Below are 27,680 nucleotides of genomic sequence, written 5' to 3'. Positions count from 1 at the left end.
TCAGTCACTCAGTCGTGTCTGACTCTTTGCAACCCCATGAATCACAGCACGCCAGGCCTCCCTGTCCATCACCAACTCCCAGAGTTCACTCAGACTCATGTCCATCGAGTCAGTGAGATGGCCATCCAGCCATCTCATTCTTTGTCGTCCCCTTCTCCTCCTGCCCCCAATCCCTCCCAGCATCAAAGTCTTTTCCCTTAAACACCTTTTATTATGGGTAGATACAAACCAGTACAGAAATTAAGCAGACTCTGACATTGGAGAAAAGGACAGCAAGAAATCAGTTGATTACAAATTGCTAAGTCAGGAAACTTGTACTTGCAAGTAAGAGAAATGCACAAGTAATCTTAACATGAAAATACTAGTGAAGAAACAAACTGGTTGCAAAAATGACATGGAAACAGTAACTAAATAAGCTCAGTACACTATAAGATCATTTTCTCCTAAATATCAAAGCTACTCATAATAAAAAGCAATGAAATAACTAATTACAATAAAGAACTGCCCATCTACCTACTTATGTCCAGCTGCCTGTTGTTTTTTTTAAGTCAATACCACTTCAGAAAGTTTTTTTCAAGGATAGAGATCATAAGTTGGTAGGGTTCTCAGGATGTTGACAGATCCTTACAGTCACTCTTTTGTTATACATATTGTTGTTATTTGGGGAAGTACCTCAGATCTCCAGTCGGAGAATTAAGTTTCTAAACTGTTTAAATCACAGATTAGGAAACTTTCTGTGAAGGACCAGATACCAAATAACTACGGCTTTGCAGGCCATATAGTCTGTGTCAACTACTCAAGTCTGCCTTGCTGCACAAAAGCAGCCAGACAATATGTAAACAAATGGGCATGGATTTGCAACAATACAATTTTATAAAAGGGTTTTGGAAGGATAATTCATTATAGTGAAATATTAGATCTGTTTGGAATTGCCCCTGAATTCTCTTTCTTTTCTATTTTTTAAAACAAATGCCCTTATATCCCACTAGTTTACTGTAGTATAATATTAATATTATATATATAACTTATTATATTAACTGAGACCTGAACTCAGGTGCAGTCCAACTCTAAAGTTCTGTGATTCCCAAAGCCAACAATGAGATAAGAACATGCAATTAATCAACATAAATAGAAGTAATATTGGGGGCAAAACAATTGTGCTGGGAATACGATAAGAACAAAAGGTGTTCTAATGTAAGCCAAAGCAAAGGAATGCTATAAAGACACACAGAAGCGTAATTTGGCTTAGCTATGAAATGTGAAGAAGCAACAGCAGCAAACAAGACCAATTTGGGCAGGAAGATTAGAGCAAGTCACTCTTTCTGAGCAACAGTGATTTGCCATTCTACTGTGCAGAGCTCTTTCTGCTACACACCAAAGAGGTCTTCAAGGGTACCCAGTATGTAAAGAATCTCTGGTCAGTCTTTCTGCCACACCTACACACAGAGATAACCCAGTCATTATGGTGTAATAACATATTACCAGGCAACCATGGCACAGAGTGCCTTGTAATGAGTGAACAAGACGACTTCTTTTTAGAAAAAATCTGAGAAGGGCCTTCAAATCTATTAGATGACATTTTAATTTCTGAACAGACTGTGTAATGAACAAATTTTGTCTTAAAATTCCAAGATACAGTATGTATCTTCAAAGGAAAGAACAGTAAAGAAAAACACAACTTTCTATAGAATTTGAGACTGGTAGTATCTCCAATGGCTGCTTTATTAAAAATACAGTAACTTTTATCTTGTACTTTCCTAAGTGAGAAGGGCCTTTAAAGGCTTTCAGGAAAAAATAAGGATGATAACATGTCATGAACCAAACAACAAAACTGAGATTTTTTGAGGCAACTGAGCTCTTCCAGTATGCCAAATCATTTTTTGAGGGGAAGAAGGAACCTAGAACAGAAATTATTCTAATATTAAGTTCATATTTCAAACATATATAATAGAAAAAGTGGAAATTCCACAGGGACCTAAAATTCAACCTGTCTGAAACCAAATTCATTACACCTCTTCTCACAGTGAAAGACCCCCCACCACCGTGGTCGTCTTTATCATAAACTTAGGTCTTACCTTCTGTCTCCTTTTGTATATACCTAGGGTGAATGAATGAATGATTTGGAGCAGGTTCTCTTCAGCCCAGTGGCTCTGTTAATGCTGCTCCTTCTATGCCTTTCTCCTCTTAGTTTAACTGGAACTCATAGTCTTCAGTCTCAACCTTAAGTATCATCTCCTCTCAGAAGCCTTAAACACAATCGCTTGCATTCATTCTCCCTCTCTGCTCCAGCAGTACTTGTTATTGTTACACAGTTTGCTAACTTTTTTTTTAACCTGTCTGGTTTGACTACAGGTGAACTTGCAAGCAGTGCATCTTTCATTCACTAAGTCAGACATTTTGGAGTAGCCATTATGGACCACATACTATTCTAGGCATTAAAGATTCAGCAGTGAACAAAAGATGTCTGTCCACAGAAAGCTTATGTTTTAGTGAGGAAGGACTAAAAAACCAAATTAGTAAAATGCATGAGTCTGAGTAAGCTCTGGGAGCTGGTGATGGACAGGGAAGGCTGGTGTGCTGTAGTCCATGGGGTCGCAAAGAGTCGGCGCGACTGAGCGACTGAGCTGAACTGATGCTACGACAGATGGTGATAACTTCTATCAGAGGAAAATAAAACTAGGAAGGGGGACAGTGAGTGTTTATATATGGAAGAAGGTGGTATTTGAAATTTAAAATAAGGTTCTCTCAGTGACTGCCTCAATGAAAATGGGGCTTTTAAGCAAAGAATGGGAAGAGATGAGGAAGTGAGCCACACACATATCTGGATGATGAGTGTTCCAGATTAGAGGTTACAGCAAGTGCAAAGGTCCTGAAGTGGAAGTATACCTGGTATGCTCAAGGAAGAGCAGGGAGGCTAGTATGGCTGAAATATAGGAAGCAAGAATAGAAGAAGACAGGAAAAGGGACAGAGGGGATTCATGTACAATGGCCCACTAGGCCCAGAAGACTTCGGTTTTTACTCTGGGTAGGTCAGGAAGCTACTGGAGGACCAAGCACCGTAGGGAAACAATCAGATCTATCTTAAAAAGATCACTCAGACTGATATCTTGAAAACAGATGATAGAGGGATAATGATGAATGCAGACTGAGTAGAACATTAATGCAATGATTCAGGTGACTAGAGGAGCTGGGATGGACCAGGGTACTGGTGGAGGTAGTCAGACAGGAACTGCTGACAGGATGATATAAGGCAAAAGAGAAAGAAGTCAAGATCAGATCCAGGATTTGTGGCTAAAGCACAGGGACTGGGATGGGAAAGACTAGGGAAGAGTAGTCTGGGGGAGAGTTTTAGAATTTGGTTTGTGACACATTAATGTGAAATGCCTTAGGGTGAAATGTTTGATGCTAATGATACTGACACTTCTTCATACAGCAAGCTATTCTGAACCCTTTGCTTGCATTTCCTAAGTTAATCTTCAGAACAATCACATGAAGTTGGAATTAGTATTATCCCTTTATTTTTTTTGTAATAGATGGGGAAGCTGAGGTACAAAATGGTTAAAAACATCTCCCAAGGTCACAAAACTAATAAGCAGCTGAGCCAGGATTAAATAAACACATGTACATCACCAGACGGCCAACACCAAAATCAGATTGATTATATTCTTTGTAGCCAAAGATGGAGAAGCTCTAAACAGTCAGCAAAAACAAGACCAGGAGCTGTCTGTAGCTCAGATCATGAACTCCTTAGTGCCAAATTCAGACTTACATTGAAGAAGTAGGGAAAAACACTAGACCATTCAGGTGTAACCTAAATAAAATCCCTTATGATTATACAGTGGAAGTGAGAAATAGATTTACGGGACTAGATCTGATAGATAGAGTGCCTGATGAACTATGGACGGAGGTTCATGACACTGTACAGGAGACAGGGATCAAGACCATCCCCATGGAAAAGGAATGTAAAAAAGCAAAATGGCTGTCTGGGGAGGCCTTACAAATAGCTTCTGAAAAGAAGAGAAGTGAAAAGCAAAGGAGAAAAGGAAAGATATAAGCATCTGAATGCAGAGTTTTAAAGAATAGCCAGGAGAGACAAGAAAGCCTTCCTCAGCGATCAATGCAAAGAAATAGAGGAAAACAACAGAATGGGAAAGACTAGAGATCTCTTCAAGAAAATGAGAGATACCAAGGGAACATTTCATACAAAGATGGGCTCCATAAAGGACAGAAATGGTATGGACCTAACAGAAGCAGAAGATATTAAGAAGAGGTGGCAATAATACACAGAAGAACTGTACAAAAAAGATCTTCACGACCCAGATAATCACGATGGTGTGATCACTCACCTAGAGCCAGACATCTTGGAATGTGAAGTCAAGTGGGCCTTAGAAAGCATCACTACGAACAAAGCTAGTGGAGGTGATGGCATTCCAGCTGAGCTATTTCAAATTCTGAAAGATGATGCTGTCAAAGTGCTGCACTCAATATGCCAGCAAATTTGGAAAACTCAGCAGTGGCCACAGGACTGGAAAAGGTCAGTTTTCATTCCAATCCCAAAGAAAGGCAATGCCAAAGAATGCTCAAACTACCGCACAATTGCACTCATCTCACACGCTAGTAAAGTAATGCTCAAAATTCTCCAAGCCAGGCTTCAGCAATACGTGAACCGTGAACTCCCTGATGTTCAAGCTGGCTTTAGAAAAGGCAGAGAAACCAGAGATCAAATTGCCAACATCCACTGGATCATGGAAAAAGCCAGAGAGTTCCAGAAAAACATCTATTTCTGCTTTATTGACTATGCCAAAGCCTTTGACGGTGTAGATCACAAGAAACTGTGGAAAATTCTGAAAGAGATGGGAATACCAGACCACCTGACCTGCCTCTTGAGAAATCTGTATGCAGGTCAGGAAGCAACAGTTAGAAGTGGACATGGAACAACAGACTGGTTCCAAATAGGAAAAGGAGTACATCAAGGCTGTATATTGTCACCCTGTTTATTTAACTTACATGCAGCGTACATCATGAGAAACGCTGGGCTGGAGGAAGCACAAGCTGGAATCAAGATTGCCAGGAGAAATATCAATAACCTCAGATATGCAGATGACACCACCCTTATGGCAGAAAGTGAAGAGGAACTAAAAAGCCTCTTGATGAAAGTGAAAGAGGAGAGTGAAAAAGTTAGATTAAGGCTCAAGATTCAGAAAACTAAGATCATGGCATCTGGTGCCATCACTTCATGGCAAATAGATGGGGAAGCAGTGGAAACAGTGACAGACTTTATTTTGGGGGGCTCCAAAATCACTGCAGATGGTGATTGCGGCCATGAAATTAAAAGGTGCTTACTTCTTGGAAGGAAAGTTATGACCACCTAGACAGCCTATTAAAAAGCAGAGATATTACTTTGCCAACAAAGGTCTGTCTAGTCAAGGCTATGGTTTTTCCAGTGGTCATGTATGGATGTGAGAGTTGGACTGTGAAGAAAGCTGAGTGCCAAAGAATTGATGCTTTTTAACTGTGGTGTTGGAGAAGACTCTTGAGAGTCCCTTGGACTGCAAGGAGACCCAACCAGTCCATCCTAAAGGAGATCAGTCCTGGGTGTTCATTGGAAAGACTGATGCTAAAGCTGAAACTCTAATACTTTGGCCACCTCATGTGAAGAGCTGACTCACTGGAAGAGACCCTGATAGTGGGAGAGATTGGGGGCAGGAAGAGAAGGGGATGACAGAGGATGAGATGGCTGGACGGCATCACCAACTCGATGGACATGAGTTTGAGTGGACTCCGGGAGTTGGCGACGGACTCCTGGCGTGCTGTGATTTATGGGGTCGCAGAGAGTTGGACACGACTGAGGTACTGAACTGAACTGAACTGAATCCAGATCCCCAGTCTGTCCTTGACCCCTATTCTATACTGTTTCTAAGATGGAAATACCACTCTGGAATTTATGGGAGATGTCCGGAGATAGAAACTTCAAAATCATAAGCATAGAGATGGTATTTAAATCCACGACACTGGATGAGCTCACCAAGGGACAAGCATAAGTAGAGAAGAATCCACAGACTGAGAAGCAGGCAGCAATATAATGGAAAATGAAGACAGCATGACCCCTTAACTCCAAACAAATAGTGTTTTCAAGGAGTGGGAGGGATGGGCTATGTCAAATGCTGTTGATAGGTTGAGTAAATAGCACCACTGGAATAATAATACAGATGACTGGACAAGTGATGAGGGTAAAAGTCTGATAGAGTGTTCAAGAGAGGAAAGGAGAGCAGAAACTGAAGGCACCAAGAAGAAACCTCCGTTTAAAAAGGTTTCTTTTCATGCTAGTGGACAATCCACTAGAGAAAGAAAACTGATTATGGAGGATGAGGGATAGCGATACTGAAGTAAGTAAAGGCTGGAATAAGAATTTTGTGGAGGAGCTGCCCTCAGCTACGAACACAGACAGCTTATCCCTTGAATAGGAGGGAAAATGGAATACATATGCACAGATGCATGTAGGTAAGAAGATGCAGTATTGTGTCTGAGAGTTCTCTTCCAGCTGATTCTATTTGTTCAGTGAAGTAGGAAGCAAGGTCACCAACTGAAAGAGAGAACAGAGTAAGAAATTCTGGAGATTTAAGGAAAAGGAAGGGATAGCCAAACAGTCATCTGAAAGTGAGAATAAGCTGGACTAAATAAATGGAGACCATCTTGCTCATCATTGATCTGGATAGCCTAGTACAGTTCCTAGTATGTTTTAGACACTAACTGTGACTTGAGGCTTGAGAACCACTGACTCTTTTTTTTTTTTAATTTTATTTATTTATTTGGCTGCTCTGGGTCTTAGTTGTAGCATGTGGGATCTAGCTCCCTGACCAGGGATCAAACCTGGGCCCCCTGCACTGGGAGCTCAGAGTCTTAGCCACTGGACCACCAGGGAAGTCCCGAACCACTGACTCTTTATGAATACAAATTAAAAAAAAACAACTTCAAAGGTTAATGAGTTGGTTTGTTTTTTTTTTTTAGTCTAGAAAAGATCAGTGGCCAGGGCATTTGACATGTTACATGTTGATCATGTTACAGGAAATACTGAAACCAAGGATCAATGGAAATATTCTAATGACTCCTGGGATTGTCTTTTTTATTTTTCCTTCTTTAGAAATCTGTTATATTATACTTCAAAAACAAACCCTAAAATGTGCATCTAATAAGATATGAGAGAAGGTAAATTTTATAGAAGAAAGGGCGTGGGAATTTAAAAAGCAGAAAGGAAGAAAAGGAAAGAGGCAGCAGATACTCCCTCACTTGTAGAGGAAAGGACCCAGAGTGGTCTAAGTACAATCTGCCATTAAGGAGGAAACACAGGAAATCTAAATAGAATGTAGATGTGAGCACACTGGCTTAACGTGGTCATGAATACCATTTAAATGTTTTACTCTTGAGAATTAGTTGCAACCAATATAACCATGTGCTACTTTTCAACTATGTATTCTCTAAAACAACTATTTCTAATGATGCCATTTAACAACTGTAACAGCATAAAAACTTGAAAAAATATATACGTGGCAGTACGTTAACAGTATCTGTTATAACAGATATTACAACAGTTTTGGTGATTTTTATACAGTTAGAAGTGGTTAACCCCCTCCCCCAAATTAAATAGCCCAGGGAGGAGTTCACAAACTCAAATCCCCACAGGGTTAAAAGCAGGTAACAAAATGAGTGAAGCAGACGGTGAGGACAACAGGGAGCTACAGGGATGTGGCAACAGGCAACCAAAGGGCATAACGGCTACTCAGCTCCGCATACAAAGTTAGCCGTTTTGCCAGATCTGCCATTCCTAAAATAGATATAATAGTTTCAATCTGAACGTTTTCAATGTTTGAAATACTGGCAACTAATTTAAATTTATGAACTGTGAGCAGGCCATACAATGTATGTTTGTGGGAAGCATTCAGGCCCTTGAGCAGTCTAGTGTCCCCTGCATCTGACATTTTTCCATTCACTGTAATGAAAGCCTCTTGAGGAAAGCAGAGACCAACACTGGGCAGGAGAAGGCATGCAGCACTATGTTTCAGAAAACCTTGGTTTCAGGGTAGGCACTACCATTTACTACTAGCTGGGTGACCTCTTTGAGCTTGTTTATTCATTTGTAAAATGTAGTTTCATCAACTATCATGTCTAATTCACTGAACTGTTTTGAGTAGCAAGTTAGAAAGTAGGTCAAAACACATCCCTAAGTATAAAGCTCTATAAAGTGGATGGCTGTGAGATACTAGAAAATATACACTGGTATTTGCCCCTGGTTCCTGGCACAGAGCTCCTGAAATCCTTGAAATTCCCCAAGCAAGAACACAAAGAGCATCTCTTGTCCTGATATTTGTTCTCTGATCCCATCCTGACACAAGGCTCCTAAAACCCTTGTAAATTCCTAAGTGATAAGAACACTAGGAGCATCTTTTGTTCAATGATACAATCCTGGGTGGGCTCCTGGATAAGAACTTGTCACCAGAACCACCAAGCCATGATGAGAAGCCTAGGATTTTCAGTCTTTATTCCTCCATCCTCTAAAAAAGGAAGAGGAGATGGAATTGGAATTAATAATCTATCATGTCTACACGAGGAAGCCAGCACAAAATCCTAATAGTACAAGGTTCCGAGAGCTTCCAGGTTGGCAAACACATGCACATGGAGAAGGTGACATACTCCAGTTTCACAGGGACAGAAGCTCTTGCCCTTGGGGCACTCCCAGACTTTGCTGTAGGTATGTCTTCATTTGGCTCTTCATCGGTATCCTTTATCATGTCCTTTAATAAACTGGTAAATGTAACTGTTTCCTTGAGTTCTGTGAGCTGTTCTAGCAAATTAATGAAGCCTGAGGAGGAGGTCATGGGAATCTCCAATTTGTAGTCAGAGACAGAAGGTATTACGAGTAACTTGGGGACCAACTACCTACAATTGGCATCTGAAGTAGGTGGGACCAGTCTTATGAGATTGAATTCTTAAATCTGTGCGGTCTGACACTATCTCCAAGTAGACAGGGTAAGAACTGAGTTAAACTGTAGTGCCTCAGCTGGTGTCACAGTTAATTGCTTGGTGTAGGGGAAAAAAAAATCTCTATACATTCGGTGACTAAAAGTAAAGTGTTTTGTGTCAGCAGTAAAGAGAGACACAGGAGAAAGACTAACAGGAGGCAGATTGAACTGAGTTTTTCTAATACAACGGCTTGAAAAAGAGACCTACCAGGGTGGCCTAAAAACATTTTATATCTTTATGTTCAGCGAGTTCCTCATAAAATGGTAATACAGATTTACTTAGCTCATGAGTTTCCTCAAATACATTAAAATTTAAAATCCTTTTCAAATGTTAAGGGCCATGTAATTGCTTGCTAATATTAATAAAACATTTGTTGAGTACAGCCAAATACACTAGGAGCTGTATATAGTACTTTCTAAAGAGTTGAGAATATTCTTGGCTTTCTTAAAATAATGAGCAATTTAATGTAGCTAAGTTTAGAAAAAGATATTTCAGAGTCGTAGGTTTTTCCCCCCCTTCTAAGATGTATGTAATCTTACAATGGGTTAATAACACAGACCTGTAAGACACCCAGGTTTATCTGTTCCTCATTAATAAAGCTTCTGAAAGTACTGCTTCCATTAGATGGAGGAACAGGGAGGTCAGGCCCCCGACAGGAACAGGACAGAGTATTCAGGTCCAGGACAACTAAGGGAAAAGCAGCAGCAGTTCTCCTGGTCATCAGGGCTAATAATTCTTTCACCCATCTACTGTTATGCAAATATGTTTGGTAGAAACTCTTGATAACTGTTGGACCATTAAAACATACATAACATGAAGGCTAAGAAAGTGTCAAAATTTATGAGGAGCTGCACTAGATAAAAACTCCCTAACATACTGTTCTATGAGATTCTTCATTTTTAGCTTTCATCAAAACACAAATGACTGAGCAAACTCAACAAACCAAACCTCTTTCACCAGACGACTTCTTGTAGATTAGTGTTGAAAGTGAGTTAAATGATGGCAACTTGAAAAGTATAAAAGGCTCCAAATTCAAGAAAAGTTTTCATTTATAAGTAAATTTCTGGAAAGATTATGGGTGATGCTTTCCCCCACCTTGGTTTCCAAACTCTTTGAATGAGTTAACTGTAATTAACAAAAAAAAAAAAAACTGTACATAAGAATAAACTGCCTGGCCATAAAAATAATTCTCCCCACAATAACGTAAAAATTCTGTATTATATCTCTATGAGATGGAGAGGATCACTAAACTTATCCTAGTAATTATTTCATGACATATGAACTCGAATCATTATGCTGTACACCTTAAACATACATTGGTGTATATCAATTATATCTCAATAATTCTAAGGGTCAGTTTGACAGAAAACAACAAAATTCTGTAAAGCAGTTATCTTTCAATTAAAAAAATAAGTAAATTTTTTAAAAAAGAAAAAAATTCTAAGTGTCATATTTGTTCACATTATGGGACAGATTAGTATCTTTTAAGAAAATCTCACTAGTATGATTTAAACATCTCTAGATAAATAAAATGTTATTTGAACCACTGGAAAAGATTCCTTAAAGCTTTAATAATAAAGTAAATTGACCAGAGACAAAAATCCAAAATTAAATTGCTACCTTTAAAGAAGAAAGGTAGAAAACAAAAATGAGTTTTAGGAAGCTCTTTACTTACTAACATCTTTATAAGGTTAAATCTCTTACACTTTGCTTGTAAATAATTTGGAAATAGAGTGATTGTATAGCCAAGTGATTTAACAATGTAGACTTTGAAATCAGATTATCTGGGTTCAAATCCTAGACTCTACCACTTATTGTATCTGTGAATTCAGGCAGGTCACTTAACCCTCTGTAAACTTCGGTTTTCTCACTGTAAGACAGGAGAAAATAATAATTTCAGGCTTACTGTAAGGGTTAAGTGAGATAATTCATAGTTTTCTTTCTCATACCATATAAATTTGTGATGTAGCAAAATGCAGTGAAAATAGCTAAGAAGCATGGTGTGACCCAGTTGTGACATTAGATGTACAATGACCTCATTATACACAGCAATGAATATTGTCACCTGGGAACTGATTCTCACGAGATAGCTATTTTTGTTCTTTAACATGATGCTATAACCTTTTAAAAAAACACACTTCAACATATTTTTTTATAAACCATATTAATATTTTCTACATCCTAGCATTCATAGATAAGACTGCTTTACCAAAGTAGATACATTAAAAACTGATCACTTAGAAAATACTTAAATTTATACTTTAATTGGGTTCATGTGAAATTGCTTTGAGAAATTATATTTGGAAAAGAAAAAATGCTCCACCAAAAAATCCGCTTAACAATCAGGATGCCTATTTATAAGTATGCAAGTGTCTATAGGATTAATCCTTGCTAGATATAGATCCCACAGTCTATGGACCTGTTAATGTGACTCACATTCTATGGACCTGTTCATCTGATTCAGGCTCAAAATACCTACTAAAAGTTTTACTGTGACATGTGTGGATACATTGAAAGTGAAAGTGAAGTCGCTCAGTCGTGTCCGACTCTTTGCGACCCCATGGACTGTAGCCTACCAGGCTCCTCCTTCCATGGGATTCTCCAGGCAATGAGTTTATACTTCAGACTGATAGCAGGTCCTGAATAAACCATTCAATCTAAAATCCTTCAAACTTGTTTACTTTATTTAGTATAATGGTAGCTTAAACCAGAAGTGAAGTTGAAGTGTTAGTTGCTCAGTTGTGTCCAACTTTTGGTGACCTCATGGAGCATGCCAGGCTCCTCTGTCCATGGAATTCTCCAGGCAAGAATACTGGTGTGGTTAGCCATTCCCTTTTCCAGGGATCTGCCTGACCCAGGGATCTACCCAGGTCTCCTGCATTGGAGGCAAATTCTTTACCATCTGAGCCACCAGGGAAGCCCAATTTAAACCAGAACATGTGGAGGGAAAAAAAAGAGCTACAACTGAAATACTTAACTGAGAAGGAAATAGAAACTAATCATTTTTAAAAACTGGTCTTCTTAGGGACTTCCCTGGCAGGCCAGCAGTTAAGACTCTGAGCTTCCACTGTAGGGGGCACAGGTTTGATCCCTGGTCAGGGAACTAGGATGCGGAAGCCATGTGGTGTGGCCCAAAAGAAAAAAAGAAATTCTTTAAAGTAACAAAACCACCCAGTGAAAAATTAACTGTGATGGGATTTTTATATTTTATATTCACATAAACACATAAACTTTTAGTAATGTACACTGAGTTATAAAAATGACAGTAGTTTCTTATACCGTCTGAGTCTTATTTTGTGGCACTTACTCAAAACTAAACAATAAGCTTAGACACAAAAATGTTAGAAATGTATTTATCTATTTTTGTACTGTCACCCTACATAAGGAAATCTGAACACTGAACATCATTCTTTAAAAAGCACCTACATAAAGAACATTACACATATGACATTCATTTGATAGACTACTAATTAAGATAGTTTTTCTTAAGTTACCATCCCAGGTTGAAAACTACAGGATCCCCAAAGATAAGTTCACATACTTTACTTACTTCACCTGAAATTTAACTTAAATTGAGAAAAAGCAATAGCAATGAATGTAAAATTTGGGATACATTTTAATTTTCACTTGAATTTAGTATTTCTTCCTACTTCTCTGTCAATATTGAGCACTAAGTAAAGCCTACTTGTTCAAAAATATTCTAATATGAACAATTTTGCTAAATCAAATTAAATTTAACACCCAGTTTTGAGGAAGCAATTCTTTTTTAACCTACTTGATTTATTTATTGGACTTTCCTAGGAATTATCAGTTTTAGTATCAACAAACACACAGGTAATATCATAGATAGCAGCTTTCAGATTCATTAATTTCCATACTCCATCAAATCAATTCCTGTATTATAAAGAAACCAAAGCTGTACTTCTTTTTAAAAAATACATCAATGCTATACTAGGGGTGTAACTCCTTATAAAGCAAGGCACGAATGTGGCATCAAACTTACTTTTCCAAAGAAGCCTTTGAAGAACTTCCTTTCCTGGAGGAACAGGGGGACAAGTCGAGCGCTATTATTGTATGGGCTAAATGTCCCAGGGTTTCACAGCAATAAGCACACACAGAGGGTAGGTGAAGGGCAAAGTAGGAGAAGGGGAGGAAGTGAGAGTTTTAAAGAGTTATCCATACCAGGAGTGACAGGGAAAAAGGAAGGGTGCATGAAAATGCAGGGAAACATACTGTACGGCCTAAGAATCCACAGAGAGAGAAGAGATCAGAACCTGTATTCATGCAGAGCAACTAGTTACTTTAGCATTCTCTTTTGACATTTAAAACAGATTATTCAAATTTGGCAGCAGAGAAAAAGATTATGATATACTGATTTGGTGAGATTTGCATTTAAATTTTCATAATAGTAAGTGGTAAATATATTGGTAGATATACATTTTTCAATTTAAAACCAGTGGTCAAATATGTGGAAGTCACCAATTAAAAAACCAGTCCACACAGTAACATTAAAAAATGCTACACTTAAATTATAAGTGTGCAGCGAGGATCCTTGTCAGACTTTTGCTTACTGAGTTAAAGATGTCACTTAGAGAATTCTTACTAATGCATTAGGACTGATTTATATGTATGTATGTGCTGATCAATTCCACAGCAATCATAGGGAATTAACAGATATTTTCGATTTCAAACACGGAATAAATCATCTATAGAGAACACAAGGCCGATGCTTTCATTGGAGTTGAGAAAACTAATATATTTGAGAACCAAACCAAATCTGTGAGCCACAGCTGAAATTTGAGGAATATGGTCCTATTTTCTTTTAAAATTCTATTTTAGAATAAAGAAATTTGCAGTGACAGTTGTAACTGTATGTAGGTAAAAAAGAGACAAGTGTCTGAGATCCCAGCACAAATTTTTAAGCATATACAAATTTTGAAAACTGGCCACCATGTAAAGTCTGAAGAATTTGTGCAAAGTAGATGAGTTCTAATTCACCCAAACTAGCTTAATGTTAACATTTCTTAGTTTTGGCTGAACTATACTTTAAGCCTTTGCCTTTTATAAACTGTTATTAACAGTGAACAAATGCCTAGAAAAAGACAACTATACAGAAATTTGACTCTCTTAGGTAATTTATCTAAGACGATGGCATGGCTAGATAGCATCACCAACTCAACGGACATGAATCTGAGCAAACTCGGGAGATAGTGGAAGACAGAGGTGCCTGGCATGCTGCAGTCCACAGGGTCACAAAGAGTCAGACGCGACTGAACAACAACAGATAATTTATAAATTCATTCAATATTCTCAAACACTAAATAGTTTGTTTTTTCTCTAGGTTTTGAAAAATCACAAACAGCATCAAATATTTCCACAAAATGTTTTCAATTTAAGCTAGAAATATAAAAAGGAAAGTGGGTAGTTACACAGTAAGACTAAACTTATTTCTGCTGCCAAGTTTGGTGACTCTAGTTTTGTTAGACTTTTAGGTAACCACCAGCTTTTAAAAGGTGCAGGCCATGTTAAAAGATTCACCATTCTTTAGGGACAGGAAGGTACCAGAAGAAGATTCATTAATATTTAATTTAGCTCCCAGAAAAGCTCCTGTTAAACATGGAGTTTGCCTTCTTTTTATAAAAGACCTCAGATGTTAATGAAAAAAGATGACGTGCAAAATGCATCAAAAGATAGTTATTAGATTAGAGAATAAAACTAATTTAAAAAACAATTATGATTCTTTTACCTGCTGAAACAAGAACATATATTAAAACAAATATATCAAATAGTGAATAAAAAACCAACATATTAGAAACTGGTAGTGTAATGAAACTAAAACCAAGACAGAGTGCGGAAGACATTTATAGAGACAATGGGAAGAAAAGACATTTTAAAAGGTCATCTTGCATCAGTATCAAGCAAGATAACCAAAGGCCCAAAACACTTTTTATAAAACTGGTACTCCTCACTCTGCAACTATGTCATAAAGGCACTGAAAATGGACAACAGTCATTTTTGTCATTTATCTTATACAATCTACACCCCTAAGTGGCTAAGTAAATTATGCCACAAAGTAAATGAATTGAAAATACTGTACCTAACTTTATGAATATAATGCAAAAAAAATTAAACTTAAACGTATCTATGCTCTGAGAATTAATGTTGTTTAATTACAATATCTTTTGATTTGAGAATATTAAGTATGTTGATAACTTCTCATTGAAGTTAATCCTAAATTTTAATGAATCACTTGGAAAGAAAATTAAAAAAACTGTACTTGCAAATTATCCTGCTTCTTCAATCTCCCACAAATTTAAAAAGCACTAGAACGTTACATTTTTAGTTCAACAATCATTTGAGTGATACGTTTAAGATGTTTGTTTTCCTATTTAACCGGTACATTTGAGCTACATAATTCTTTAAATTTTAAAACTTTTTGGCATTCAAACTTATTCCAGACATGCTATTTCTTTAGCTTGTAGGTTTGTACATTTTTATGTTTGCTTCCATTTATTTGAAACTCTAAGAGGAGTACTTATCATCTATGAAAATAAACACATCTCCAGACACAGCTTTTGGCACAATATAAGCATCTGGCACAGTAGATTACAGATGTTTGTTAGATAAATGTTTGGTCAAAGGAGGAAAAAAGGTATCCAGAAATTTCTATGTAGTAAAAATATGAAAAGACAAAAATCATGTATTTTGGCAGACTAACATGATATGATCCGAGGATGAACAACATCTGAAGACTTCCAACTTTCTGCAACCATTTCCATACAGTGTTAGAAAGGGTATTAGTAGAAGGGGAAGTTTCATTGGGTATTAACAAATGGGAAACTGACACAGAGAGCTCAGCCTGGTGCTCTGTGACAACCTAGAGGGTTCAAGGAGGAGGGGATATATATATATATATATTTATGGCTGATTTACATTCCTATACAGCAGAAACCAACACAACTTTGTAAAGCAATCATCCTTCAATTAAAAAGCTTTATAAGTGTTCTTAATCTTATTCTCTTAGTGAACTTAGAATTATTTTGTTAAAGAAGAGATTGAATTTAAGTTTCTTGGAAAACTGTATTATCTGTGGCTGCATTTAACTCGGGAACATATTTAGGTGGACATGGCAAGTCTACACAACTATGAAATTCCTTTAACATTAATGATGATTAAATGAAGAGCACAGATAAGACTAAGAAGGTATTCAAACATTTAAGAATTTAAATAACCAAAATCTGAAGTAAAGGGTATGTATGTGTATCTGTATATTGTTCTGGGTTGTCCTTTTTTTTTTTTAAGTTTTTTGCATACCATAATCAGTTATTTTTCTTCTCCTTTCCTTTCTATAACAGATTCAGACATTTGTTGGCAAACATAATCCACTTCAACAAATTGGTTGCTTCCTTGATTTTATATCTTTTATACTGAGGAATTATATATAAGAGGTCATATAAAATATACCAAAAAGCAGAAAAGTTTTGATTAAGCAAATTGAGGGGGAAAAAAAAGCACTCATTCATTAGTAGCCAAACTTGTGGCAGCCTAGCATACCAGCAAACCCAAAGCAACAAGTATTTAATGCTGTCTGGGGCAAGGGCATGCAGAAATAATGCTTAAAGCTTTCACAGCAAAGGCAGGAAAGGCCACACATTGGAGAAAAGGAAGGTTGTGAAAAGGGCTGTCAGAATCTAAGAAACACTCTTCAAACCTGTCCAAACCATGAAATTAACACCTTAAGCTGAACCTTTGTGAACTCTGAACTCCTTTTATTAAATACACAGGCATATGCCTGGGATATATTCTATGGCGTAATAGGCAAAATAGATATTATTGATCCTTGAAAAGGACTCTCCACTTCAAGTTTGTGCAAAAGGAAGGGAAATACTTAATGTTAGAGGAGTACAAAGAAGGAAACTGGGGAGTAGCAGTAATGATAGGAAGTATCCCCAAAATAATCCTCACCGGCCATTTAACAGATAACTCTATTTTATACTTTTTTTCCCTGGAAAGCTGTTTCCTACAGATTTAAATTACTAATTTATAACCCAGTTACCACAGTTAGGTTAAGTGACTGAAATAGTTTTACCCTGGTTTTAGAATATTATTCATCTATAAGAGTTCATACCACTAGTTTAACATGGGTTCTGAATTAAAACTATCTTTTAGATAATGTCTGGCCTACACTGAAGCAGCTGGTCATTAAAACTTACATCTTTGGATGGACAACATGAAATGCTCTTTATTAACGAGTGCACATCTTTTGCCTTAAAAGAAACACTGTTCTTACTGGACAGTGGATCACTGTAATTTACTGAACAAAATCTTTTGAGAAAGTGTTTATAGCATATAGATCAACACTGGCAACCATCAAATACATACAGCTTTCAGTCTTTTTACAGCATCTTCACAGATGTGCATTCCTCTTGATTCATCAACTTCTACATGCCCAAGGTACTGCAGAAAGAAGAGAAGAGTTAGGGATATTGCTGTGTTTACTGAGTAGCTACTATATGATAGACATTATGTGATAGAAAATTGAATACTAAAATTCCACTCAAGAAACTCATAGCATTACAGAACAGTTACGATAATATAACTTGACTTATCCTCGGTGTCCTCATATGAATGAGATTTAGAATAAAGGTCTCAAAGAGTTGTTAAAGGGGAGTAGGTGAAAAAGAACACAATAAGGAAAGGTAAATGTCAGGTTAACATTCAGGTAAATGTTACCTGAATCTAGTGAATCTGAGGCATCAAAGTCTGTGCTAGACACTGCATCTCTAGACATAAAAAATAATCCTAAAACAAAACATGTGTGTGTGTATATACTGAAAAGGTACAAAGAAAAACAGCAGCTATTCAAGGCCTGAAGAGATCACATACTCTTTTTACGGGAAGCACATAAGAGGGCTGAAAACTAAAATTTTAAGACAGTACATTTGAGCTTTAAAATAGGTATAGAACTTGAAGCCGTAATGGGAAAGGCTGGAAAACTATTTTAGGCAGGGAGAATTTAACAAAAGCTATAGGTGTGGAATAGAATAACAATACATCAGCAAGTATTCCTCATCTGGCAAGAATGTGAGGTATATGCAGCTATGAAACTTGAATACTGAAATGAGTCTGTACTGAACCCCAGAGACAATGGAGAGCTAAAAAGTTTTTTTTTTTGCAAAGTAGTAATATTATTCAAATTGTATCTTAGTACGGGAATAGTCTTGGGTTAAAAAGTACAAGGGATGATGGCAATATCGCAAGTGCTCTTTTAAAAGGAAATTTATAGTCTGGTTCTGGTAAGATGGGAAAAGATATGCCTTACCCTGTCCTGGCTTCCCCGGTGGCACTAGTGGTAAAGAACCCACTGTCAATGAAGAAGAGACTTCATTGTCGATCCCTGGGTTGGGAAGATCCCCTGGAGAAGGAAATGGAAGCCCACTCCAGTATTCTTGCCTGGAGAATCCCATGGATAGAGGAGCCTGGTGGGCTACAGTCCACAGGGCTGCACAGAGTTGGACACGACTGAAGTGACTTAGCATAGCATGGCATCCTGTCCCACGCTCTGAATGAAATCATAAAACCAGAACAGAATGCATGGAGCACCTATCTGAGATCTCTGTAAAGAGTCTAAGATAAATCAGAGAACATCAGAATTCAAGGTATTTCTGAACTGGCAGGGAGTTTACCTTCCATGCCCTTCCTCCCTCCTTTGGTCCCTCCAGCTTGAACTTAACACAGCCAGATATCCAAAACGGAGTGCTATGGCATAGTCAGAACTCTGGGAAAAGCACTCTCTCTCTGGTTCAAGGACCAGGTATGCGAATACCTTATCCTCAAAGAGTATAGGAATCCCCATCCCTTTATTTATTTATTTTTGTTCTTTTACACCCCAACCCCCAGGAAACCCTGTGGTGGTGTCAGCAGGAGCAGCAAGGGAAGCCTCCAAGAGCCATGCACCTCTCACAGACTGTGATTCCAGAAAGGTGGCATCAACACCCGCCCAGTCCCTACTTCTGCTTTCTCACCCTCTCCCTGAACCTCCCACCATCTGGCCCTGGATGAAGGTGAAACAGTGGAATTCATGGGCACAATAACTAGAGCCCTAGGAAACACAGGCATAGAGAGTTTAAGTAACTTGCTCAAAACCATTCAGCCAGTGAATGCTCAAACCCAAGCAGCCTGACCCACAATAGTCTTACAATGCTCACATACTGAATTTTTCATTTTTACTCCCATCTTTCCAATACTGACTGAATGCATAAAACCTACATAATTAAAATCAATTTAGGAAACTGCTAGACTTTAGGTAACAAAATACCTGAGGTATCAATCATAAAGATCATAAACTAAGGGCAAAATAATTTAATTACTAAAAAATTGTAACTGCTATAATTTTGAATAAACATAAAACAGCAAGATTCACTTTTAAGTGAATCAAATAATATATTCAGTTATATATATTTTATATATTCATCTTCAGATTCTTTTTTATTATAGGTTATTACAAGATATTGAATATAGCTCCCTGTGCTGTAAGTAGGTTCTTATTGGTTATCTATTTTATATACAGCAGTGTGCATCTGTTAGTCCAACTCCTGATTTATCCCTTCCCTCCCCTTTCCCATTTAGTAACTGTAAGTACATTTTTTACGTCTGTTGAGTTTGTTTCTGTTTCGCAAGTTCATTTGTATCATCTTTTTTAGGTTCAACATATAAGAGACATCATACATTTGTCTTTCCCTGTCTGACTCCTTCACTTAGTATGATAATCTCTAGGTCCACTCATGTTGCTGCAAATGACATCATTTCATTCTCTCTTATGGCTGAGTGATATTCCATTGTGTGTGTGTATATACACCACATCTCCTTTATCCACTCATCTGCTGATGAATACTTAGGTTGCTTCCATGTCTTGACTACTGTAAACAGAGCTGCTATGAACACTGGTGCATGTATCTTTTGTGTGTATGTGAGTGCATGCTTATGTTTTAGCTGCGCCATACAGCTTGTGGGATCTTCGTTCCTCAACCAGGGATGGAACTAAGTGGAAGCGTGCAGTCTTAACCACCGGACTGCCATGGAAGTACCTGCATGTATCTTTTGGAATTATAATTTTCCTCAGATATATGTCCAGGAGTGTGATCGCTGGATCATATGCTGATTCTATTTTTAGTTTTTTTTTTGTTAAGGAAACTCCATACTGTTTCCATTGTGGCTGTACCAATTTATATTCCCACCAATAGTGTAGGAGGGTTCCCTTTTCTCCAAACCCTTGTCAGCATTTATTATTTGTAGGCTTTTTGATAATGGCCCTTCTGACTGCTGTGAGATGATACCTCTTTGTAATTCTGATTTGCATTTCTCTAATAATCAGCAATGTTGAGCATCTTTTAATGTGCCTGTTGGCCATCTGTATGTCTTCTTTGAAGTAATGTCTATTTAGGTCTTCTATTCACCCTTTGACTGGGTTGTTTGTTTGTTGATATTATACTGTATGACATGCTTATATATTTTGGAAATTAAGCCCCCATGGGTCATATCATTTGCAAGTATTTTCTGTCAGTCCACAGGTTGTCTTGTCTGCGGCCTCCTTAGCTGTACAAAAGTTTTCTAAGTTTGATTAAGTCCCATTTGTTTACTTTTGTTTTTATTTCTTTTGCATTGGGAGACTGATCTAAGAGAATATCACCAGGATTTACATCAGAGAATGTTTTGCCTATGTACTCTTCTAGGAGTTTTATGGTTGTCATGTCTAATATTTAAGTCTTTAGGACATTTTGAGTTTGAGTTATTTTTGTGTGTGGTGTGAGGGAGTGTTTTAACTTCACTGATTTATATGTGGCTGTCCAGCTTTCCTAACACCACTTCCTGAAGAGACTGTCTTTTCTCCAATGTATATTCTTGCCTCCTTTGTCAAAGATTAACTGACCACAGGTGTACGCATTTATTTCTGGGTTCTCTATTCTGTTCCACTGATCCATATGTCTGATTTTACGCCAATACCATGTTGTTTTAACTACTGTTAAACAACTACTATTACTGTACCTTTGTAGTACTGACTGAAGTTGGGAGGGGGGTCATGGTTAATGCCTCCGGCTTTGTTCTTTTTCCTCAGGATTGCCTTGGCAATTCTGGGTCTTCTCTGGTTCCACATAAGTTTTAGTATGTGTTCTACTTCTGTTAAAAATGTCATAATTTGATAGGAATTGCATCAAAATTTGTAGATTGCTTTGGGTAGTATGACCATTTTAACAATATTAATTCTTCCAACCCAAGAGCGTGGGATATCATTTTATTTCTTGGAACTGTCTTCAATTTCCTTTATCAATGTTTTACAGTTCTCAGCATGTAAGTCTTTCACCTCTTTGGTCAGGTTTACTCCGAGGTATTTTATCTTTTTTGATGCAATTTTAAGCAGGATTTTTTTTTAAAAACAACTTGTTCTTTCTTTCTTTTGTAAGTGTAAAGAAATGGAACACATTTCTGTATGTTAATATTGCATCCTGTACCTTGCTGAACTCATTTATCAGTTCTAAAAGTTTCTGTGTGGAGTTTTTAGGGTTTTCTATATAAAGCATCATGTCATCTGCATATGATGACTATTAACCTATTCCCTTCCAATCTGGAGAAATGAATAGAGATTTCGAAGTGTTTCCAAAAGATTTTATTCTATCATCTTGATCAACTCAACTGGTCACATACAGGTATTTATGATGGGGGGGAGGGGGGAAAGGAGGGAAGACTTGATGAAAAGACTTGGTAAAAAGAAGAAAATAAAAGTATCTCACATGGACTGACTCAGTCACATAATCTATTTTAGAAATGTGGAGATGGAAATCAGCCTTGTGTCTATGAGAAAAACATGCCAATTGAAAAAAACATTATTAAAAAGGTCTCTTTTCCTCTCTGAGACACTACCTCACTGAAGAACTGCAGCTGATTTATGCTTTAATGGCTAAAATATTTGACACTGCGACTTCTGTCTGTATGCCTTTTCCAAACTCCCTCTGAGTCAGGGACTTTTATTCCCAAAAATGTAGCTTAGAAAAACTAGTATGTAGAATTTCATTCTTGGATGAATTACATCATTTTTCGTTTTCTTGAAAAAAAAAAAAAATTTAAAAGTAGATTATCTCTCTGCTCCCATACTGTTATCCATGAGAAGAACTGCAGAGCTCTGATGTGAGAGACTACATAGTCAGCAGTCCTCAACATTAACAAAAAGTGACAGTCATTAATTTATAAGAAGCTATAAGGCACATTATCACATACACATAGCCTATGTTATAGGCAAATACAGGATGCAGATGTGCACAACATACATCAACCTTTGTTTAGGGGCTTTAATCAAAAAGAAGTAGCTAAATTAAAATGGACTATTTTTTATGTATAAATTTGGAGCACAATTACATTTTAACAACTGATCTAAACTAAGTATATATGGGAACTCCCCAGCAGTCCAGTGGTTAGGACTCCATGCTTTCACTGCTGAGAGCTGGGGTTCAATCCCTGGTCGCAGAACTAAGATCCCACAAGTCACTCAGCACAGCCAAAAGAAAAAAAAACTAAACTAAGCATATGGGTTAAATCTAATTACTTAAATTTAAAGCTTAAAATAAAGAGATTAAAAAAACTTCCCCTTCCAAATGAGACATTAGATGTCAAAAAAGTTAAGTGCTTTAGACAAAGCCATATAACTGCTAAATTAACAGGTGATAAGTCTAAAAGTACTGAAAAGTACTAAACTACACGCATAGTCAGGGTACCCTGCTACTCACCTGATTTCACCTCCACTTGTGCCATCTGCTCTAAACACACTGGACTCCTTGCTGTGTCTCCAACATACCAGGTTTTCTCCTGCCCCAGAGCCTCTGTACTTGCTGCCCTGCTGTCTACAATCTGCTTCCTTAGACACTTGAGAATTTGCTTTCTTTTTTTGGGTCTTTGGTAAAAAAAAAAAAAAAAAAAAAAAATCACTCTTCATTAGGGCTTCCCTGACGATCCTATTTTAAATCTTGCCCTCCACTGCACTTCCTTAACACCTCATTCTCTTTTTATATATTAGGTACTGTGTATACATTTATTTGTTCATTGTTAATATACACTAGAATGTATGCACTGTGCAAAGATTTTGTCCGTTTTGTTCCCTTGTGTTCACAGTGCCCAGATGTCTGCAACACAGCAAGCACTCAGTCAGTATCTTTTGACTATGTCAACGGGCTACTGGACTCACAGAGAAGGAAATGTAACACATTACTTAGTGCCATCTTAAACAATAATAAGTCATAATAATGAAAACTTTTACAATAAACTCAAGATAGAGAGACAATCAATGGCGTAGGACAGAATGCAAATGTTACAAGCTATTTAAGGTTAAAAAGAAAAGCATAGCTGACATAAGTTTGAAGGTAGGAGAACATGTCACAATTTATGTTAAAACCTTATCTGAAATATCTCATTGCTCCAATGCAAAGACACATTTTTTTCAAATTTCTAATGTTTCAGAAAGAAGAGCAAATTATGACATACTAGCCACTGTCAGCATCCTAGCAAGCTTATATGTGACTATAATGTATTTGTTCAACCAACTGTCACTTCAGTTGATTTATTTCATTGGTATCATACATGATTGAACATTAAGTTTTACAGTGTGAAGCAGCTTTGAAATGAAACATTGAGTATGTAGAAGACTGTCACACTCAAGCTGTAAAATTGTAAGCAACAGAAAATATCTCATCTCCTGGGATGAAAAATCAATTGAGGAAAACACCCAAGAAATGCAGATTAAAAACTTCAACATTCAGTTGTTAATCTAACCAATAACAGCAAGAGCAGCAGCAAATATTTACTGTTACTCACTATGTGCTCGGAGAAGGCAATGGCACCCCACTCCAGTACTCTCGCCTGAAAAATCTCATGGACAGAGGAGCCTGGTAGGCTGCAGTCCATAGGGTTGCGAAGAGTCGGACACAACTGAGCGACTTCACTTTCACACATTAGAGAAGGAAATGGCAACCAACTCCAGTGCTCTTGCCTGGAGAATCCTCGAGACGGGGAAGCCTGGTGGGCTGCTGTCTATGGGGTTGCACAGAGTCAGACACGACTGAAATGACTCAGTAGCAGCAGCAGCACTATATGTTGGTGGTGTGTTTTCAATATAATGTATCTACTCATTTAATTTTCATGTGTGCTAAGTTGCTTCAGTCCTGTCTGACTCTTTATGACCCCATGGACTGTATCCCATCAGGCTCCTCTGTCCATGGGATTCTCTAGGCAAGAATACTGGAGTGGATTGCTGTGACCTCCTTCAGGGGATCTTCCTGACCCAGGGATCGAACCCACGTCTCTTACATCTCCTGCACTGGCGGGTGGGTTCTTTACCACTAGCACTACCTGAGAAGCCCTAACAATTTTCATAACCTATACTAATTCCAGTTCTCATTTTATAGATGAAAAAACTGAGGCACAGAGAGGTTAAGTAATTTCTTTTTAAAATTTTTTATTGACATACAGTTGATTTCAACTGTTTCAGGTGCAGTACAAAGTGATTCAATTTACACACACACACACACACACACACACACACACACGGGGGCTTCCTGGCCTCCCAGATTCCCAGGTGGCACTAGTGGTAAAGTGATTCAATTTACACACACACACACACACGGGCTTCCTGGCCTCCCAGCTTCCCAGGTGGCACTAGTGGTAAAGTGATTCAATTTACACACACACACACACACACACACACACACACACGGGCTTCCTGGCCTCCCAGCTTCCCAGGTGGCACTAGTGGTAAAGTGATTCAATTTATACACACACACACAGTATTCTTGCCTGGAGAAGCCCATAGTGCCTGGCGGGCTGCAGTCCATGGGGTCACACAGAGTCAGACACAAGTGAAGTGACTTAGTGCATGCACACACATCACACACACATAGACTGTTTTTCAGAATCTTCTCCCTCATAGGTTATTACAAAATACTTAGTATAGTTCTCTGTGCTATACAGCACGTCCTTGTTGGTTATCTTTTTTATATTAATATATAGTAGTGTATATATGTCAATCCCAAACTCCTAATTTATCCTGCACCCACTTTCCCCTTTGGTAACTGTAAATTTGTTACCTGTATCTGTGCTTCTATTTCTGTTTGATACATAAGTTCATTAAAAAAACTTTTTTTCTAAGATTCCATATATAAGTAATATAATGTTATTTGTCTTTTTCTTTCCGGCTTACTTCACTTAGTGTGATTATCTCCAGGTCCATCCATGCTGCTGCCAATGGTTTTATTTCATTCTTTATTTATTTATGGCTGTGCTGGGTCTTCATTGTTGTGCACGGGCTTTCTCCAGTTGCAGTGAGCGGGGGCTACTCTTCATTGATGTGCAAGGGCTTCTCATCACAGTGGCTCCTCTTGCTGCGGAACACAGGCTCTATGCTCGCAGGCTTCAGATGTTACAGCACATAGACTTCAGAAGTTGTGGCATACAGGCTGAGTTGCTCTGAGGCATCTGGGATCTTCCTGGATCAGGGATCGAACCTGTGCCTCCTACACTGGCAGGCGGATTCTTATCCATTGTGTCAACAGGTAATTTTCTTTCTTTCTTTTCAATTTGGCTGCACCAGGTCTTACTTGCAGCACATGAACTTTATTTGCGGCACGTGGAATCTAGTTCCTTGACAAGGGATCAAACCTAGGCCCCTCGCATTGGGAACATGGAGTCTTAGCCACTGGGCCAACCAAGGAAGTCCCTATTTCATTCTTTTTTATGGCTAATATTCCATTGTATATACATACCACACCTTCTTTATCCATTCATCAGAGGGTAAGTAATTTTTAAGAGAGATCACAGTTAATAGTAACTGGCATAGATCAAACACAAAGTCAGGTAGTTTGGCTTAAAAATGCACGCTTTTACAAAAGTCTAGATGCCTCTCCAGAATTTTATTACAGAGCTACTAAAGCACAGGAAGCAGGAAAGCTGACATAACTATATTTACAATTTAGAAAGATCACTACTATGCACTAAGACAATAGTCTGGAAGGGAAACAAGATCAAAAGCAAAAAAAAGAAAAAAGTCAAGAGCTCTTATAATGGTCTGAGGGAGAAAACAAAGATGAGGACTTGATTAAAGCAGTGGCAGCAGGAAAAAATGACACAAAATGAGAGGATAGTGAAGATCATATACAATATAGTGACTGTGGCTGACATTGTTAGTTGCCTACATGACAGTCATCCTTTCAACTGGTTTCCCTGCAAGAAGAGCTTGCCTCCTTGGTACAGGCTGAAAATACCAAATAAATGTTTTCTTGACTTTCAACTATAGATTTGACTTGATTCCATCTTAGCCAATGGAAAGTAATGGGAAGTCTCCATGTATCTGTCTGTAAAGAGCCATCCCATTCTGATACAAAATGCATTTGTTCCCTCGGTCTTTACCGTTTGATAATAATGAGTGAGGACATAATTCTGTTTATTAATAGTATCCTTTTTTTAATTAGCAGATAGAATTGTAAGATAAGCTTTGAAACCTACTTTAATCACTAATACTATTACACTTTTATAGGCACTAGTATATTTAAAAACACATGGCAGAGATCAAACCAGCTGGAGCTTCATTTGACTGATGTCTGCTGCTAAGTCACTTCAGTCGTGTCCAACTCTGTGCGACCCCACAGACGGCAGCCCACCAGGCTCCCCCGTCCCTGGGGCTCTTCAGGCAAGAACACTGGAGTGGGTTGCCATTTCTTTCTCCAATGCATGAAAGTGAAAAGTGAAAGTGAAGTCACTCAGTCATGTCTGACTCCTAGCGACCCCATGGATTGCAGCCCACCAGGCTCCTCTGTCCATGGAATTTGCCAGGCAAGAGTACTGGAGTGGGGTGCCATTGCCTTCTCCGGACTGATGTCTAGTAACTGCAATTCTATTTTGAGTAATTGCATAGTCTGTATTGCTTGTTCTCTAGAATAGAATCACTGAAGGTGGTGACTGCAACCATGAAATTAAGACACTTACTCCTTGGAAGGAAAGTTATAACCAACCGAGACAGCATATTAAAAAGCAGAGACATTACTTTGTTGACACAGGTCCATCTAGTCAAAGCTATGGTTTTTCCAGTGGTCATGTATGGATGTGAGAATTGGACTATAAAGAAAGCTAAGGGCCAAAGAATTGATGCTTTTGAACTATGGTGTTGGAGAAGACTCTTGAGAGTCCCTTGGACAGCAAGGAGATCCAACCAGTCCATCCTAAAGGAGATCAGTCCTGAGTGTTCATTGGAAGGACTGATGTTGAAGCTGAAACTCCAATATTTTGGCCACCTGTGCGAAGAGCTGACTCATTTGAAAAGATCCTGATGCTGGGAAAGATTGAGGGCAGGAGGAGAAGAGGATGGCAGAGGATGAGATGGTTGGATGGCATCACCGACTCAATGAGATGAGTTTGAGCAAGCTCCAGGAGTTGGTGATGGACAGGGAGGCCTGGCGTGCTGCAGTCCATGGGGTAGTAAAGAGTCGGACACGACTCAGCAACTGAACTGAACTGATTGTGAAAACTGATAACAAATCTTTTACTATTGTGATTATGTCACTATTACTCAATAACACTGTATCATGATTCATCAAGAGAAAAATAACAGAATTCTGTATCACCAAAAC

The 27,680-nt window shown here is 38.1% G+C and overlaps 1 protein-coding gene across 10 annotated transcripts in view; it reads right to left on the bottom strand.

The window, feature by feature from the left end:
• The window catches only part of NUMB (NUMB endocytic adaptor protein), a 160,517-nt gene that overhangs the window by 22,018 nt on the left and 110,819 nt on the right, over positions 1-27,680 (bottom strand). For 7 of the 10 annotated variants that reach the window (XM_068966094.1, XM_068966103.1, XM_068966100.1 and 4 more), the window contains 2 exons: positions 17,401-17,475; positions 13,022-13,054 (listed from right to left, as the gene is read on the bottom strand). In XM_068966094.1, the coding sequence (XP_068822195.1) occupies positions 13,022-13,054; positions 17,401-17,475 (108 nt within the window). The remainder of the gene's footprint in view (positions 1-13,021; positions 13,055-17,400; positions 17,476-27,680) is intronic. The other 3 variants (XM_068966101.1, XM_068966104.1, XM_068966102.1) reach the window with 1 other exon arrangement.

The sequence above is a fragment of the Capricornis sumatraensis genome, chromosome 2 (genome assembly GCF_032405125.1).
Source record: "Capricornis sumatraensis isolate serow.1 chromosome 2, serow.2, whole genome shotgun sequence".
Classification (NCBI taxonomy): Eukaryota; Metazoa; Chordata; class Mammalia; order Artiodactyla; family Bovidae; genus Capricornis; species Capricornis sumatraensis.
This window is presented reverse-complemented; position numbering and strand designations above follow the sequence as displayed.